Genomic DNA, 17,986 nt, shown 5'->3' with positions numbered 1-17,986 from the left:
ATTTGAAAACTTCGCAAGAGGTAACGAAAACTGGTAGGCTGGCAAGAGAAATTACTCACAAGTTGGCATTGTTGGAGGATCCCAGGCACCCGTAGGCCTGCACACGAGAGTCGTTGACCCACGCAGTGTGTAACCTTCGTCGCAGCTAAAGATGACTGATGCATTCACTCCAAACCCGCCAGCGCTGAACAGCTTGCCATTTGTTGGGCTTGATAGAGGGCTACACTCTGTGGCGCAAAATGTCCAATCGTTCAAGGTGCAGAGGTTTGGGGGAGAGAAGAGGATGCAGAATTCAGGAAAGAGGGGGGAAGGGAGGAGCCAAACCAAGGAAAGAAATAAGCAAAAGAAAAGAACAGATAGGAAAATACAAACCATGATGGCGGCAGCCAGTTAACGACGTAAAACAAGGAAAGTCAGGGTCAGGTGCCAAAAATGAGAATTGTTGCCAGGGCATCAAACCAAGAATACCAGGTGTCAAAGAGAGATTCATGGCCGGTGCAAGCAAAAACGTGAGTTTGGCAGAGAGACAAGGCCGCATATCAATTTTGTGTCACACAAAAGCAGAACAGTAGCAGCAGAAGTAAACCCACTTGCAGAAAAAGGTGAAAGAAGGCAAGAAATGTGCAGGAGAGATACCACATGGAAAGCAAAATGAAGAGTGATTAGCATAAAATCGCAGAAAGGATGGGAAGCACAAGCATTGCATTGTAAAGTTCGCACAAGACCGACACCGTGTGGTATAACAGAAGGAAAAACAAAAAGGAAGCCATTTGAGAGCCAAGTGAAAGATGGGAGAATATAATGAGCACAGAAACCAGACACCACAGAACAGGGAGAGAAAGGTGAGAGGGTGAAAAAAGGGGCAGAGAAACAAACGTGTGCGTTAGGTTTGTGACATGAGCTGCATATCATTAATTAGCCAAAATACAGTCTATAAAACGTCATCTCTTGGAATGCTCTAAAGAGCACGACAACATACTTCCCAGCCACCCTTTCTTTTTTTCCTTTCTGGTGGAATAAGTAACTGCCGGACAAAGAAGTTTTACTAGTCTGCTAAGTACTCTGTGAGGCCACCCTAGACCTCCTAGCCAGTCAGTCAAAACACGTGCCCTTGATATTAAAGCTGCAGAGGTCGTCAACTTGAAAAAAATGTACTGTACAATGCCACCAGATAAACAGAAAAAACAAAAACAAATGTGCACCTTTACACCAGAGAAACAAATGAAACTGATCAGCATGTTGATACCGCAAAAGAATGCTATTACACTGTTACTCTCTTCTGGCATCAAATATCTATTGGCTGGTACCACAGTTGAATCCCGCTATAACGAAATTCACGGTGCACGAAAAAAAATTCGTTCTCGCGGAACTTCGTTATCGCAAAAATTTGACGTGAAACGCAGAAAGAATTGCCCAAGCAGCAGCAAAGGCGTTTAATGCCAAAATTCTGTAAGCTTGGTTTGCTTACGCTTCACGGCGAGCAACGCCGTCACGCGATTTTCGCACTCGGTCAGCAAACCCATTGCAACATCGTCGTCTCGGACAGCAACGAAATTCCTGATGACATCAAAAGCGTCCATCACCTGTACGGCGGTTGCCGCAGCCGGTGCTTCCTGTACGTCGTCGTCTTCTTCATCGGAAGAGTCCTTATCATTCCGGGCAGCTTTTATGATCTGCTCATCACTCACATCTTCGTGAACAACAAAACAAGCGTCAGCGCCGATGTATTCGTCGAGCTCGAGATTAGGCGGCACGGTTCCTATTTCTCCCAGCGTTTTCCAGGCGGCCGCGATCCCCGGAGCCGGTGACGCCTCTTCGTCGTCGTCTGTAACGCCTGGTGTTAGGCCAGCAGAGTGTACGGGTCGACCTTCGGCAAATCCGGCGTGCCTGAAACAGTTCACAATTACTGAGCGCCCCAGTGTGCTCCAGGCAGCAGACATAATCTGCAGTGCCACGTACAAGTCCACCTTCGTGTCTCGGCCAGTTTCAGTGTTAAAAAGCAGCCGCTGAATTAACCTCCCGCGGTAAGCGCGCTTCAGGCTAAGAATCACGCCCTGATCGAGAGGCTGTAAGACAGACGTGCAATTGGGAGGGAAAAACCTCAGCTCCGTGTTAGTGAGCTTGACTTCGTCGGAGTGATGCGCTGAACAATTGTCCAAAAGCAAGCAAACTTTACGGCCCTGCCGCTTCATGTCGCGGTCGAATGCCATCATCCACTCGGTGAAAATAGCGCGGGTCATCCATGACTTGTTGTTCGCCTTGTACTGCACAGGTAGGCTACGAGTTCCCTTAAAACAGCGCGGCTTGGCACTTTTGCCTATGACTAACGGCGGACGCTTGTCCGAGCCATCCATGTTTGTGCAAAGCAGCACTGTGATGCGTTTTTTGCTGTGTTTGCCGCCGTGACAGCGCTGCCCCTTGAAGTCGAGCGTCCTAGCCGGCAACATCTCGTAGAATAGCCCGGTCTCGTCGGCGTTGTAAATGTCTGCAGGCGCGAAGTTGCTTAAAATTCCGGCCATGTTACTCGCCTTCCAAGCAGCTGCTCCGTCCACGTCTGCTGACATTGACTCGCCGCACAACACTTTTCCAACGATGTTATGGCGGGCCTTGAAACGGTTTAGCCAGCCAATGCTGGCTTTAAAATCATCAATGCCAAGTAGGCATGCATAGTTCAAGGCTTTCTGCTGGACGATGCTTCCGGACAGGGGGACGTTGCTGGCTCGTGCTTCCACAAACCACGCATGCACTGCTTTGTCCAACTCTTCATGGAGGGGCCGCGTCACCATTTTGTGCTTCGAGGATGTGCCTGAAGCAAGTGCCATTCTCACGCTGTCCTTATTGCCTAGAATCGTTGACAGCGAACGTGCAGGAATTCCGAAGTCTTCAGCAATTGCCGCTTTCTTCCTTCCGCTTTCTGCTTGGGCGATTATTTGAGCTTTTTGCTCAAGGGAAAGAGTTTTGCGTTTTTTCACTTGCGTTGCCATCGTGTCCTGCGGATGAAAACTCGTCGTTGTCGAAGAGAAAGGCAGCGAGTGAACAACGCGACCACGACACAAAGCCAAAATGGCGGAACTGCAATCACGTGATTTCATGCTTAATGTGGCTTTGGATTTGACATGGACTTCTCGCCAATAAAACTAGTTTCGGTTTCGATTTTGAACGCGAAAATTTCGTTGAAGCGGAAACGCTCTGCAAAAATGGTTCGTTGTGCAGAGAAATTTAGGCCATTAATTCTTATAGGATACTCGCGGGGAATAAAAAATTATTCGTTGTCGCGGAAATTTCGTTGTGGCGGTATTCGTTGTGGCGGGATTCAACTGCAATTAGTGAGTGGAAAAAGAGTGGAAAAACGAAACTCCTAGCCTATACAACACTTGTCAGGTCTCAGCTTGAATATGCATCCATCCTTTGGCACCCTCATCAAGCTTACTTAGCAAACTCCATTGAATCTCTACAGAGTAAAGCAGCCAGGTTTATTGCCCACGATTATTCCTACCCAACTAGCGTAAACAGTATCAAGCAACGATTTAATTTATTGCCCCTTGAGACTAGGCGACGAAATGCCCGCCTATCTTTCATGTACAAACTATACCATGGTTCATCAGACTTTCGAAAAACGTTCATTCGCCCTGCCCCCCACATATCTGCTCGCGTAGACCATCCATTTAAAATCAACCCCGTACATGCGCGCACAAATCTGTTTAAATATTTACCACTGCTACTTGCTATTTCACAATGGAACAGTTTGCCAGCAGATGTCGCTACCATACCTGACCATAGTTCATTCCTCAAGGCTTTGGAGGGAATTGAATGTTAAACTGACTTATCTTAATAATATTTTGTAATGCTCATTACTTTTTTTTCTTTGATGTGTAGTGCTGTGTTATTTCTTGTTCATTGCTTAGGTCATATAACTACTGTATAAAAAAAAAGAAGAAAAATAGCGACCTGAATGACTTAGTTGTTTTTTTTTCTTTCTTTTCCTCCTCTCTGATCCTTAAGTGCAATTGTTACTTATGTGCCTGTTATAACCAACTTTGTTCATGTGACTCCTCCCCCCCATGTAATGCCTGAAAGGGCCTTTAGGGTATATAAATAAATGAATAAATAAATTAGCAGGCCCAGCTAGTATTAACTGCATCACGAGTCGCCTGTGGTAATTTATACTTGTGTGACAAGGAATACTGGAGCCACGGGATACATTCTTCTGCACAGCTCAATCGTGTGGCCCAATATCCCCGAGTATGAATAAAAGGCAGCTTCCACAAGGCTTCACATAACTTCACAGGCATTGGTGTCAGTGAAGGAAGAGATCAAAAATCTTTTTTCTTGGATTTCAAGGAGTGCGTGTTTCATAGCCTAAGTGTCATTGTCTCCCCACCTCAACTTATCAAGGGAGGCTTGGATCAATGCTTCACTGTCCATTGCTTTTTCATATGTAATGGGTGAAATCAACATTTAAAATGCACAGGCTTGTTCAGAGAGTGCACAGAGCTGGGCACATTATGTGCATAAAAAAACATGTGAGACTATGTCCTGTTAAGTGTATGTCTACGTGAGAGTTTCGAGTCATATTTCCTGCATGCCTCTTTTTTTATCAGCAAATGTGTTGACCATTTTCCAGTTTTACACTTATGCAACCAGCAAATTGAAGAAAATAATAAGAAAAGGTCATCTTCAATACTAACGGGACGGCGGCGGATGCATGGTGGTACTGGTTGTTGAAGAAGTCTTGGGCTTGGGCGTTGCTGGCGCTATAATTTGGCAAATGAGAGGGCAAAAATAAAAACTTTACCAGATGTTAAGCAGCCTCAGCAATCAGCAAGAAAAGGACCAAAAAAAGAAGCCAAAACACAAGAGAAGCAGGAAAACCAATAGGGCCAAGACGAAGAAATGCATAATACAGTCGAACCCGGATATATCGAATTTTGGTTATATCGAACTTACGGAATATCCCCTTGAAAATCCCATGTAAAAGTATAGGAAAGCCGCGTCATATATCGAACTCAATTTCACCGGTCGTTCGGTATATCGAACTCCGCACCACGCACTGGAAAGTGTGCCTTACCCAAAGAACATCGCATCACATCGCATCATCGCATCGCAGAGAGTGAGAAGTTTGGGCTTAAACTGAACATTAAAAAGACAAAGATCATGGCGTCTTGCCCTATCAAGTCCTGGAGCATCAATGGACAAGAAGTGGAAGCTGTGACAGATTTTCTCTTCTTGGGCTCCAAGATTACCTCGGAAGAGACTGCAGCCATGAAATTAGGAGACGCCTGCTTCTGGGAAAGAGAGCAATGGTTAGCCTTGACCGCCTAGTAAAGAGCAGAGACATTAGTCTGCCAACCAAGATCCGTATAACTCGTGCTATGGTCTTTCCAGTTGTGATGTATAGATGCGAGAGCTGGACTGTGAAAAAGGCTGACCGCCGAAGAATTGACGCGTTTGAATTGTGGTGCTGGCGAAGACTCTTGAGAGTTCCTTGGACTGCCAGAAGATCAAATCAGTCGATATTGTCGACCATAAACCCTGACTGCTCATTGGAGGGTCAAATTAAGTTAAAGCTCAGCTACTTTGGTCATCTAATGAGAAGAGAGGAGTCGCTGGAGAAAGATTTGATGTTGGGAAAGGTTGAGGGTCGCCGGAGAAGGGGTAGGCAGCGAACGCGATGGTTAGATGGCATCCTCGAGGCACTGCAGATGAAGTTATGTGATGTTAGGAAGATAGTGAGAGACCGGAAAGCATGGCGTGACATGGTCCATAGGGTCACGAAGAGTCGGACATGACTGAACGACTGAACTGAACTGAGTTCGGCTAGGGCAGCGCCGCGCCCATTCCCCAAAGGCGCGCGCATCTGCGGTTATCGTTTCCCGCGTGCCAGCATGTGACGTTTGCAAGCCATGTGCGTGAATGAACCAGAAAGAACCGGTGGGAACGACAGGGGAAAAACGCGATAGAGCGAAGCGCAAGGGTGTGCCCATTCTTTTGCTGAACTATCTCTCTCCTTCCTTTTTCCCGGCCTTCGTTCGCAGTAGCACGCGCTACGCATGCATCAAGCCAGCTCAGCCCGTTTTCAGCCAGAACGTCGGACACTTTCTCCAGCGTGTGTTGCGAACCCTCTGCGCGCGGCAGCTGACGTGGCTATGACCCTTAGGAAAATTAAAAAGCGACAATTTTTTTTTTTTTTTTGCGAGAGTCGTTTGTTTTTATTGCTGTGCTGTACGCGCGGCGTAGCGTAAGATATGACGTTACGAAGTGGCTTCTTTTTTCTTTTTTTTTTTTTTTGCAGGAGTCATTTATTCTTGCATGTATGAATCAACGAAAGCACGCGGTCAGCTGTGATCATGACACCGGCTTTTAGCATTTTTCGCTTCAAACAGCATTTGCAGCTACTTTCCAATGACTTTGTGGCAGCAGACTACGCCCACCCCAAACGCGGCGTGATAAATCGAACCAGGCTTGTGCAATCAAGCCATCACGGGCAGTCTGCCAAGTTCGCTCCCCGCCGCAGCAGGAGCTATCAAAAGATAAACACGCCGCGACTTTATCCCTGCGCAGCATCTTGGCACGCTGCCAAGAAATGAGCTGTGGATGAGACCACCAAAACGGAGTGCGACATGCAAGCAATAACGCTGGTGATTTCCGCCAAGGCAACACAGAAACCTTGTTTTGAGCTGCTGGGGTGGCTCGTACAGCAGAGGGACGCAGTTCCAACAAGTTGGAAATTTTTTGCTTTGTCGCTGCGGCTCGTCACTGAGATCGCTTAATCGCTTGCAGTGAGCGAGCTGGTCTTAACGCGTTTTTTATTTTTTTTCAAATTCTCGAGTGCAAAAGTGGAGGGTGGGTTCATTATGTGAGTGAGTTGATTACGCGACAAATACAGTATTGTTTTTTCGCATCGTAAGTGTCGTCCCAAGCCAATTTCTGTATATCGAATTATCGATATATCGAACTATTTCGCGATCCCCTTCGAGTTCGATATATCCGGGTTCGACTGTATTGCGTTCCAGAGAGAGAGACTGTATTGTATTCGGGCTTAGTTTTAGCAGGAGCACAATTTTCGACCATACTTTTTCCAAAAAGATAGCGCTTCCAAGCAGCCATGCGACAGAGTAGGATTCATGAATCTCAAGCTGCAAAGCTGCTCTGAGATGAAAAAGAAGGAATGCAATGAGAAAGCACTCTCAATGCCCCATATCGAGCCAAAGTAGTGAGAGAAAGGAAGAAGGTGCAATCAAGGCAGTGCACATGAAAACAACATGAAAGATCACCAATTTGACATTAGGATATAAAATGAACTGTGTTGCCTTTACGGCAAGCTTGATCAAAGAAGACCAGGCAAAGCAATACGCAGGCAAAGCAGGCAAAGAAATAACATGTCGCTGGCTACACAATGCTGAAGCAGGCCCACAAGGTGAACACGAGCCATGTGCAAATATGTGCCTGGATGGAAAAGAAGACTCAACAAAAAAAAAAACATGCAGACCAGATAGCATTTTGGCACCAACATGCGAGGAATGCGTGAAAAAGGAGCAATAAAAACTGCACCAATTCTGACACAAGCCATGCTGGAGATAACTACTGACAGACAAGCTGTTGCATTACAAGAAAAGGCAAAGCTACACAGAAAAAAAGAGGAAGATGCATGAGGCGTCGTGTATTGAAGGCAGAAAAATAGGGGGGTGAGCAACACTGATAGTAGACAAACTTGTTTTTGCAGAGCATGTTGGCGGCTCTGGGACCCATCTGCCAGGCTCGATGCACTTGACAGTAGTCTTGCTGCCGTCATCGCAGTCGTAGATGACAGTGACACCAATCTTGTAAACTTTGTCACCAGTGTCACCAATGATACGACCATGCAGCAGTGGTGATAGTGGATGGCAACCCCCTGAAATATTTTCTTCTAGAGAAGCCGCAAGCTAGTCTCCCAGAAGGAGGTCAACTAAGGGCAAGAAAAATGGAGCGAGGGAGGTAAAAAACTGATGCATCAAGGCCTCTCAATCAGTTTGCTCTGCATCGTACGCCAGGTTGAGAATTAAACTTTTTGATAGTGCAGAGACCATGAGAATACCAAGTAATGAGACTGTACACAGTCAGCCCCACATTTCCGGTTCCTCGCTGTATGTTCACCAAAAGTATCACCAACAAAATTATGGCATATTATACATCATAGTCAGATCAGGTAGAACGAGAGGAAGAAGATAGTTTACACGGTATGAAGGAGCACTGAACAAGGGTAAAGGGTTCGCATGTCAAGCCAACATTTCAACAAGTGGACTTGTCTTCGTCTGGGCAAAGCGATCATCACTGGCAGGGGTTTAAATACGCTTTTTCTTTCGAAGAAGAAAAGCTGGGGAGGGGGAAAGTGGGTGAGAAGAAAGCAGGTCAAGGAGTGTGGAGGGGGAGGATGGGTGAGAAGAAAGTAGGTTTAAACTGCAACAGGGTGGCCATGCAGGCTAGTTGGTTCGAATCAAGCATAAAGCAACCAGCGAATAAAAACAGAACACAAGAAGAAGGAGTACACAGGACAGCGCTGGACTAACAACTGAAGTTTTATTGGAGAGTGGCACACCCAAGAAGCCAAACGACACATGCGTATTAGCGCGTAACACCCACGTGATGAGACACTCAACCAACAGCCTCCCCCCCCACAACCAAAATGCATCGACACAGGGAAATTTCTTTTTACTTTTTCCGCCTACACGCGTACACTGTTTTGTCCTGTGTACTCCTTCTTCTTGTGTTCCGTTTTGTTCGCTGGTTGCATTAAGCTTCAAAGTAGGTTTCTTCTCACCCATCCCCACCTCAGCTTTCTTCTTGCGAAGAAGAAGCGTATTTAAACTCCCGCCAGTGATGTTCCCTTTAGCCTTGTTCAGCGCTCCTTCATATAGTCAGATCAGGAGACTCAGAATGGGAAATAACAAAAGAGCTGATCCCTGTGCTGAGAAAGCTACCAATCCCACCTCAGTGGAGGGTCCGTCCAGTATTTTGGTGCTTTCGCAATTAAAACACCATTCAAATATGGCCATGCACTCCTGCTTGGCAACAGAATCCAACATTTCATAGTTGCCAAGCAAGTAATGCAGGCTCATGAGTGGTACCCAAGCTGCAGTGACTGAGCATCTGCCTCCTCAGTGAACCATCATCCTAAACATGTCCAAATGTGCCAGCTACAGCCACCTGATGTTCGCAAGCTTCCAAATTTCCCCCACTACCGTTGCCTTAGCTTAGAATCCTGTCAGTGACGGACAGGATTCTAAGCTAAGGCAACGGTAGTGGGGGAAATTTAACGACCATTATATTTACTTCAACCTGCATGCTTTGTGCATGCTTATGTTTCTTTTTTTTTTCTTTTTTTTTTTTTTTTTACTAGGATGCAAAAAACTCACACATGTTCCATCACCCATCTTGCTTTCTTCTTGACTCTCAACAATAAACTTTTCATATTACTTTTCACAGCTTGCGTTGCTGTTTCCAACTGAATTTCAAGCCTTTTCATCACCCTTCGTATTTATGCCTCTAAAAGCAGCACTCAGGACAATTCCACTTGATCATAGTTCTCAGTAAAAAATTGGCTCTGTGGCTCTGTCTGGCACGCACACGCTTGTCCAGCAGCAAAAGAAGCAATTACCTGCGAGAAATTCTTTAAAATGCTCCTGTAATGCAATTCAAACTTCCGATGTTTACACCAAAAACAATGAGTTGCCACAGTTTGGAAGTGGACAGCGTTGTAGCCAATGGGAAATATGCCTTAAAATCAGCATCAATGCATTCAATTTACTTGCAAAATAGGCAAATTATGCCTATATCTGTATTTCATATGTAATTATTTTTCACTTCCAGTGAGCGTGCACTCTTGGCAATTATAAAGCGGTACCCTACTCACATTGGTCCATTTCAATTAGCCTCAGAGACACCAAAAAGAGACTTCAAATTTCAATGCACTGACACTAGTGGCACTATTAACGGAAATACCGGTCCTATTATTACCTCCAGCTGATGCGCAAATATTTTAAAATGACATCAAATTTTAAAAAGCCAGCACAGCCACCATGCTGAACCTCCCAATGTTGGCAGCAGAGAGGCGGATTTTGTCACGTGGTGGTGACATTGCCGTTGGCAACCAATGAGGAGACTTGATCTTCGCAGGAATCAACTCTTTATTGGGCTGACTTTTGCCCACAAAAGAACTGAGCAATCGGCGGCAGCGATAGCAATAATCGTGCTCAGCAGTTGTCGATCTACGAATGCTGGTTTCACGCGTCAGCGCTCGATTGAAAGGCTGCAAAGAAAGATCGAGATAGAACCGCAACCGGTGACTAGCACAACATTGCAGAAACACAAGCGAGTGGCCAGAGTCTTCGAGATACATCTCGGTGCATCTTGTGCAACAAAGAAACTGATAAAGCTGCAGCTGGCGGCAACGAGCATGAACAGAGAATACAGAATTGATATGTGTGCAGAATCAGTGATAAGGCCGCATGCCAGCGGCTGCTAAAACGGCAACAAATAGAGCTTTGAATGTTTTGTGGCAATATGGAGATACATAACTACATTTAATATCAGGCTCCCATAAGTGTCTGTGCTGTGTGTCATTACTCTATGTGTGGTTTTTTTGCGCTCTAATCTTATAATGATCCAAGGAACAATGACATCACCTAAGAGCTCTGTCAAAGGTTTTAGAGTGTAAAGCTTTAGACTCGGGCTGCAACTTTGGAATGACCTTGAGTGAAGACTTACTGCGCAATCCTTTCCCCCAGAACCAACTTAAAAGGACGAAGAAATGCCTAAAATAAGGTTAAGCAAAGCGAATGAGAGGTATTTCCTGTCCCTCAGTGGCAAGAATTTTTTAGCTAGCTTCATTAACACCAGCGATATCTGTGATTAAAAATGCTGCTCCTCCTCTCTCCCCTCAACTTAACAGTACCAGGCACCAGAAAAAATAAAGAAAACTGCTTGGCGACTACATCTCATCCATGAGAGCATCAGCTGACATTCGGTTTGCAGAGGCTGGCATCCGCATTGTGTGCTATGATGGACTCTCGAGCTCGAAGCGCGACTGCTGGCCATTACCACTGCGATGGGCATCGAGCCCTATATTACCCTTGTCACATGGGCAGCCTAACAGCGAATATTCTTAACCGTGGTTACCTAACTAGTCAAATATTTAAGAGAATCCCCCAAGGTGGAGTAATTACTCTGACATCCACCCAAGCAATGCCACATGGCTGCAGAGGAAAGCTATACAGCTTTCTCAGAAACTTCATAGTTAAAGAAAAATTCGTCCTGGTCTGGGGATCAAACCCGGGGTCATTGCCTCTCCGGGGCAGTTGCTCTACCAACTGAGCTAACCAGGAAAGTCAGCAGAACAGACGGTACAGCGAGAGCAAATTGATCAATAACTCGAAGAGGGAATGGTGCTGTCAAACATTTAGAAGACTCCCCCAACTCAACCGCAGTTATCACAAATTGTGGTTCACCATTGTCACACAGGCTGCCACCGTCCTCGATTACAGCAACCGATGGGGAGTTGGTAGTAATAAACCAACCGACGCAATTATGGAGAGAGCAAGCAGCCTTTTAAAATATTGAAGTGATTTGCAACGCAGTGTTTCGAAAGCCATCCGAAGGTACAGCAACAGGTCATGTAGGCACAGTCCGACAGTACCACTGCCTCCGTTGGCAAACCTCCCACAAACCAAGTTCATTACCATTCCTGACCAGACAAGCTTCCACCGAATTCTAGACTATACTCCCACAAACAGTCCACGCCTACACCTTCTCTATGGTGGATCCCGCGACCAGCATGCTAGAATTTGTTTTTTGTGTAAATAATAACCCCTGGGATAAAATAACGTCAAAAGTGGGGATCGCTGACACGTACTGAGTTGCTGGTAGAAGTGACTGCTGCGATACAAAGACGTTTCTACTCACAGCCGCATATCAGCTACTGTCAGGGTAGGCCATTCAGCCTACGCAGTCAGCTTGTACGCATTAGGCCCACTGCTGCGGGGTTGCTGAACTTATATCCTTATTTTATTATGAAGCAATAGGTTTCACAATATGGCAGTGCCATGCATTGACTATCTACTATTGCACTGGCCAATTCCAGAGCCCCATCCATCATGGCTTCGATGTGAAACAAACCAAGCCTAGTGATGACCAGAGAGCAGCGCACGACCACAGCCAGCAGCGCTCATGAATAGCACCGCTGCAGTTAGCTCACAGCATCTGGTGCTGCAAGCATTGCAAACCTGTGTATTTTTGCCATGTCACTGAGAGCAGACTTTTTTTCACGTACACTCCATTTAATTAACAACCCACCACACAAACAATCGATGCAGCAAAGACTGGATGGGACAGTAGGCTGCTGTAAGTCAGTACTCGAAGGCTGTACAAAAGAGGCATTGGGCACCCCCATTTTTTCGTGTTGCTCTTGAAATGCGATTTAAAATAGAGGCATACAATGTTGAAGCAGGAGCCACAAGATCAAAATACAAGGAAGCCATGCTACAATGTCTCAATTGTAAAGCACAAACTTCAGTCTATGAACATTCATCTTTTTAAAATCTTGCTTTACCCTTGAAGTCAGTTTTTCTGGGTCGCTTTTTTTGCCTGTTGCTGCTGCCACAGCAAAGGCATAAAAGCTTGCACATCAAAGAGCATGCTACAGAGCTTTGGCTTCTGCATATACTTCGCACAGGAGTTACGCATTTCACTGTGGCCCCTGGTGCCTTTCTTTTTGCAAAAGGAGTTGCTTCGGTGCATGTCTCACCTGCTACACCACACTTTCAGGAGCCTAATATTTCTCCCAGAATACCCGCTACACTCGCATTAGGCAATTTCGACAATTGCACAGCACACAGCGTCAGCGTGAGATGACGTCTGTCGAGTTGCTCTTCCTGCCCCCGAACACCACGGCAGGTCTGCAGCCCATGGACGCAGGCGTAATTGCCAATTTCAAGACCCTTTATAGACATCGTATGCTCGAATGGCTGATCTTAAAAATAGACCGTTTGGGATCGCCAGAGGATGCTTCCGGGCCTGCTCACCTGAAGGTGAGCTCGATCGAAGCGGTGCGGTTTGTGTGTGGTGCGTGGTACGAAGTGAAGCAGTCCACAATCCAGAACTGCTTTAGAAAAGCAGGCTTCGTGCGCCACGACTGTGCGGTCTCAGAAGGGACAGATACAGATGACTTGCTCCCCGAAACTGCCGATGTGTGTGCACTATGGGATCATGTTGCATCTTCCGACAATGCTGGCGGAGCGCTCTTGGACGACTTTTTAAACGCTGACAGCGCTGCTGCTTCGTGTGAGGAATTTACCGATGAGGCCATTGCCGAGGAGCAGCGACAAAAAGCGGCATCGAGCAATGGTGAAAATAGTGACGACGATGACGGCACCATGGACAACGATGGCAGTGACACCACCACGCCAGCTCCATTGTCGTCACGAAGTGCCGTACAGTCCATCCAGTCGCTGATAGGCTTCATCCATGCTACAGGACTGCCGCACATGTACGCGCAAGAACTGGAGACTATGCAGACTGAAATTATCAAGCGTCAGCTGCCGCTCAAGCAAGCGTGGATTTCAGACTTCTTTAAGCGAGATTAAGTTATTTATTCCCTTTATATATAGTACATCAATAAAGTGTTGAGTGTTCTTTAGTGACTAGCTTTGTTTTATCCGATTGAATCGTCGCTGGCAAGTAGGTAAGTCTGCATGCACGGGCAAATGCATGTGCGCGCTCTTGCTTTTTTTTTTTTCTTTACTTTTTTTTTTGCCGGTCCAGATATAACGATAATCGGTTATAACGATCGGATTTTCCCTTTTTCTCAATATCGTTATAAGTGGATTGCACTTGCAATTTCGACCACCCGTGGAAGACAACAGATGCACAATTTCATGCCCCCCTCAGTGGGCTTTGCTGAGAGATATTGCAATTTCGACCACCCGTGGAAGACAACAACACATGCACAATTTCATGCCCCCCTCAGTGGGCTTCGCTGAGAGATATTCCACGTTTAGCAAGGCAGCATACTCATCTCACTAATGTCAGGTACATCGCATCCCGGGGTAATTTGCATAGAAAATTTAATGCGCAAATGCAGCACTGCCAAATCATTGTTCAGGCAGTCAGATTCGAGCACCATTGGTGGCCCGAATAGCCTACGAAACTTGTGGACATGGCGTGGCAATGCCATGTCACTGGCACATCTTATTTTTGGCCAGTAGCAATGTGCAAATATTCTGTGGTCGTGATGAATCAGTGCTAGGCTGACAAAGCAGAACAGTGCGTGGCCGTCTCAAAACGGCCCCGGTAGCCAACCAAAAGTCGTTATTTTGGTTGCGTGCTTGTAGTGTCTAGTAACAGCATACATATCGCACAAATTTATTTCTTTGCATTTCGTTTTAAGGGCTTGCTCATGGTCGCAAACCGTAATATAAAAACATCCTGAAATGCGATGTATTTCTTTAACTGCAGGCGATCAAGGCTTGGTGTGATTTGACCTCTAATTTAGAAAGCAAAAAGTGCAGATTCACGACCTTGGAATGCTGCATTTCCACCAAAATCCACAGAAAGAGCTCAGGATTGTGAAAATGAAAAGAAAGAAAATTCATCATACAATGCTTGTGGCCTTTTTGGAACAGCTTGCTTTGCATACAAACATGTTGATGAAGCTCATCTGGAACCCCAGCACTGAACCCTAATGAATCCCGCACTTACTTTCACAAGTTGGGTCGTTCCCTTCCCATTTGGCATCATTGGTGCAACGGCGCTCGGTGGGGCCGTCCACCGCATAGCCTGGATTGCAGGTGTACTGCACTGTGCTGTTTTCACGGCGGGTTCCCACACTGATTTGGCCATTGGCAATGGGATTGGGTTGTGGACAGATCACCTCTGAAAAATATTTAAAGAAAGATGGCACTCAGGTGGCCACTATCCAAACTTCTCATTATCTAAGGAAAATATTTCACCAGACTCAGTCAGGGCCCATTAATTCTTAGCGCTGCATATCTATTCACGAATAGTAGATCACAAAGAGCTGCTTGTCATCTCTTTCACACGTGCAGCACCAAAAGCGCAGCAACACGGACGAGGGGGCCATGCTAGAAATAGCACGAAAGAAGTGCAGAACGTAGCGAAGCGCAGTGCTGGTGTACACTGCGCCATTCGTGTGGCACTGCGAGACAGTAAAACACATTGTTGGGTGCATTGCATGAACAAAGACTAACCAGCTAAGTCTTTCTGCATCTGTTTTTCCCTGTATGCGTCTTCTTGACTGGTTAGTCTTTCTTCATGCACTGCGAGACAGGTGGCAGCAAACAAACAAGCAAGAAAAATGACTGCGAGTAAACGCGAGGGCATCCAGCTGATGCGATGGTCAAATACCGAGGGACGGTATGGGCAATTTTCACAGGCTGGCATTACTTTTAGTTGACTGAGGAGATTAACTAACTACTGCAATTCAAATAATTCTGCTATAGCTGCCTTAATACTGAAGACGACAGAAATTTAAAAAAACACCTTCTAATCTTACTAAACTCGTATGCATCAACATGCAAAAGAAGCAAAAAAAAAAAAAAAGAGCATAGGTTGTGGCTTCAACAGCACCCAAGAATATGCAATGTGTCAGGGCTTGGCTGCACTCATATTTCAGCATGTGAGAGCAATTGTTTGTGCATCAAGGACCCAGTGCTAGAGGCAAGACTTCTTCAAGCTGCAAAGATATACAGTCAGGTGGTGGAGTCCTTTGAGGAGAACCAGGGCTGGAAACACAGTTTAGTACGAGCGAAAACTGGACAAACAGGTCCTATTTGTCTCCTACTGTACACAAAAAGTAGACATGCAATGTACTGTAATAACAGAAGAAAAAAGGGCCTATCTGCATAAAAATCGACAGCGCCGTCCTAATCATGCATTACCCTGTGTTTCTAGACTGTTTTGAGCTATAAGGTGAAAAGTCCCCAGGTGCTTAGATCCATGAGATCCAAACTCATATTAGGCATCAAATGAAACACAAAGAGCAAATAAAAACTTGCCAAATTTTGAAAAGGTTTAGAATTTCAATGTTCTTGCTTAAACTCTTCCCTCTGTGTTCCACTTCATGCTGCAAGTACCCGGTGCATGAAATGTGACGACTACTGGTCACTTACCGGTCTGTCATCGAGCTACGAAATTCCGCTAAAGTGCCCTCAAACCTCTGAGGTGTGGTATAACATGGAGCTGAGTCCACCATGTGTGCCACAAATGGAAGTCTGCACACTGCTTACCTACTCTTTCAGCTGTTTGCTGTATGCCCTAAGTCAAATGTAACAATTTTTTTTTTAATACACAAGTAAAATATCACTCATCTTACTACTGAATCATGTGTCACGATCATAAAGCATTGTTCGCTTCAAAAGGCGTCTGCTGCTGTGATGAGTTTCAATCATTTTTTAGGATAACCACCCCAATTGTGGCGTGATGAAGCGAATGTACTGAAAACCAGGCTTGTGCAACCGGACGAACCGAGCAAGCCACTGTGGGCACTATCGAAGCAGCAATGTACCAACTGGCCAAGATTTCCACTCTTGATCCCAGCCAAGGCAGCTGTTTTCGATAAAGGCAAAAAGCAATGCTCCCATGTCCTGTGCAATGTCAATGCAGATCCCCATGTGGTTGATCCCTATGTGGTCCACTACAGTGTCCCTCATAGTATAGGTCGCCTTGGGGCGTTAAATCATATAAACCGACCAATCAACACTGTTTGGAGGGGCGCATACTAAAGTCTAACAGCAGAAGCCCTCAACATGCACACAATGCGGTTACCTTGAATCCTTTCTCTTTAGAAAAAGGGAAACATTTGAACAATAATGTGACATACTTCATTACAAGCTCTGCATTCAAATGGAACGAACATCAACTCTCTAAGGCACTTTTGCTAGTCTGCCCAGTCTTGTCCCTCACGTTATGCTTATGTTCTGCTTTCCCCTTTTGGCAGCACAATGGTGGTTGCACACTACACTCAGGTAAGCAAAGAAGGTTTAATTTCTTATCAGTTAAGAGACTTTTAAAATGAGAAACTAACCTTGGCCACAACTGCAAATTCATAACTGTTCTAAAGAAAAAATGAACATTAGTGGCACATCCTGTGTTCCATATGAAAATGCCGAATTTCTCAAAGACGATGAGAAAACAATTAGGCAAAGGTTAAGCCCAGCTAAACCAAAGTGGCATGTTGTTTCGCTCGACCCGCCTCTCTTCGTCTCTGCGTGGCAGCCTCTCTCAGCAAGCTGCATCCACTGAATGATCGGCCTGTCATATTAACCACTGCTGAACTGCCTTACTGAACGCAGTTCACGAGGTGCCTCGCCTGGATCAAACATGACAACTGCTGCCGTTAACATGGACCCGTTGGCAAGGCGAGAGCTTTTACAATGTGGCAGCACTGGCGGAGAGGAAGTGGCCCCGGCGGAGCTGTTGCCGAGTGACCTCATGGCTATCATGCGACTAGGCAAAGGATCGTGCATGGCTCCGGCGGCGACACGACCTCGGCGCAACTGAGTCACGACATAACTGTCATACGGTTTCTTCTCAGTTCAAGGTCAACATACGTACGCAAAGAAGGGTGTAATAAAGCATTCACTTTAAAAACTCCAGCTGGTGTGTATAAATCACAATAACCTCAACGGCCGTGAGCTGTGCTGCCAAATGCTAGCAGGTCAGTACTGGAGGCCATTAAAGCTGCATCGCAACAAAAAACTGCACTAACAAGTGCAGAACCAAATCTTCAAGTTCTTTCCTCCCAAAAGCAATGCAGCAATGCACCTGTCATTGCCTCCTCATCTAGTGATGCATTTTACTCCTTGTTAACTGTTTCGTTATTGCGAGAAAATGGCCGTTTTTTTTAGGTCTCTGAAGATATTTTCCTGCCAGCACAAATAATAGTGCAGCTCATGTTGCAGCATGCAAAACTGCACATAATCAAATGCTCTTTCCA

The 17,986-nt window shown here is 45.7% G+C and overlaps 1 protein-coding gene across 12 annotated transcripts in view; it reads right to left on the bottom strand.

Moving 5' to 3' along the window:
* The window catches only part of LOC146180296 (P-selectin-like), a 103,493-nt gene that overhangs the window by 5,889 nt on the left and 79,618 nt on the right, over positions 1–17,986 (bottom strand). For 8 of the 12 annotated variants that reach the window (XM_084579519.1, XM_084579517.1, XM_084579523.1 and 5 more), the window contains 4 exons: positions 14,731–14,904; positions 7,712–7,891; positions 4,689–4,754; positions 60–227 (listed from right to left, as the gene is read on the bottom strand). In XM_084579519.1, coding sequence (XP_084435645.1) covers positions 60–227; positions 4,689–4,754; positions 7,712–7,891; positions 14,731–14,904 — 588 coding nt within the window. Of the gene's footprint in view, positions 1–59; positions 228–372; positions 590–4,688; positions 4,755–7,711; positions 7,892–14,730; positions 14,905–17,986 lie in introns of those variants that run through there. The other 4 variants (XR_014700821.1, XR_014700822.1, XM_084579521.1 and 1 more) reach the window with 4 other exon arrangements.

The sequence above is a fragment of the Amblyomma maculatum genome, chromosome 9, assembly GCF_055883805.1.
Source record: "Amblyomma maculatum isolate TAMU_Amacu chromosome 9, ASM5588380v1, whole genome shotgun sequence".
Classification (NCBI taxonomy): Eukaryota; Metazoa; Arthropoda; class Arachnida; order Ixodida; family Ixodidae; genus Amblyomma; species Amblyomma maculatum.
Note: the sequence above shows the minus strand (reverse complement) of the source record. Positions and strands in the feature narration are given on the sequence as shown.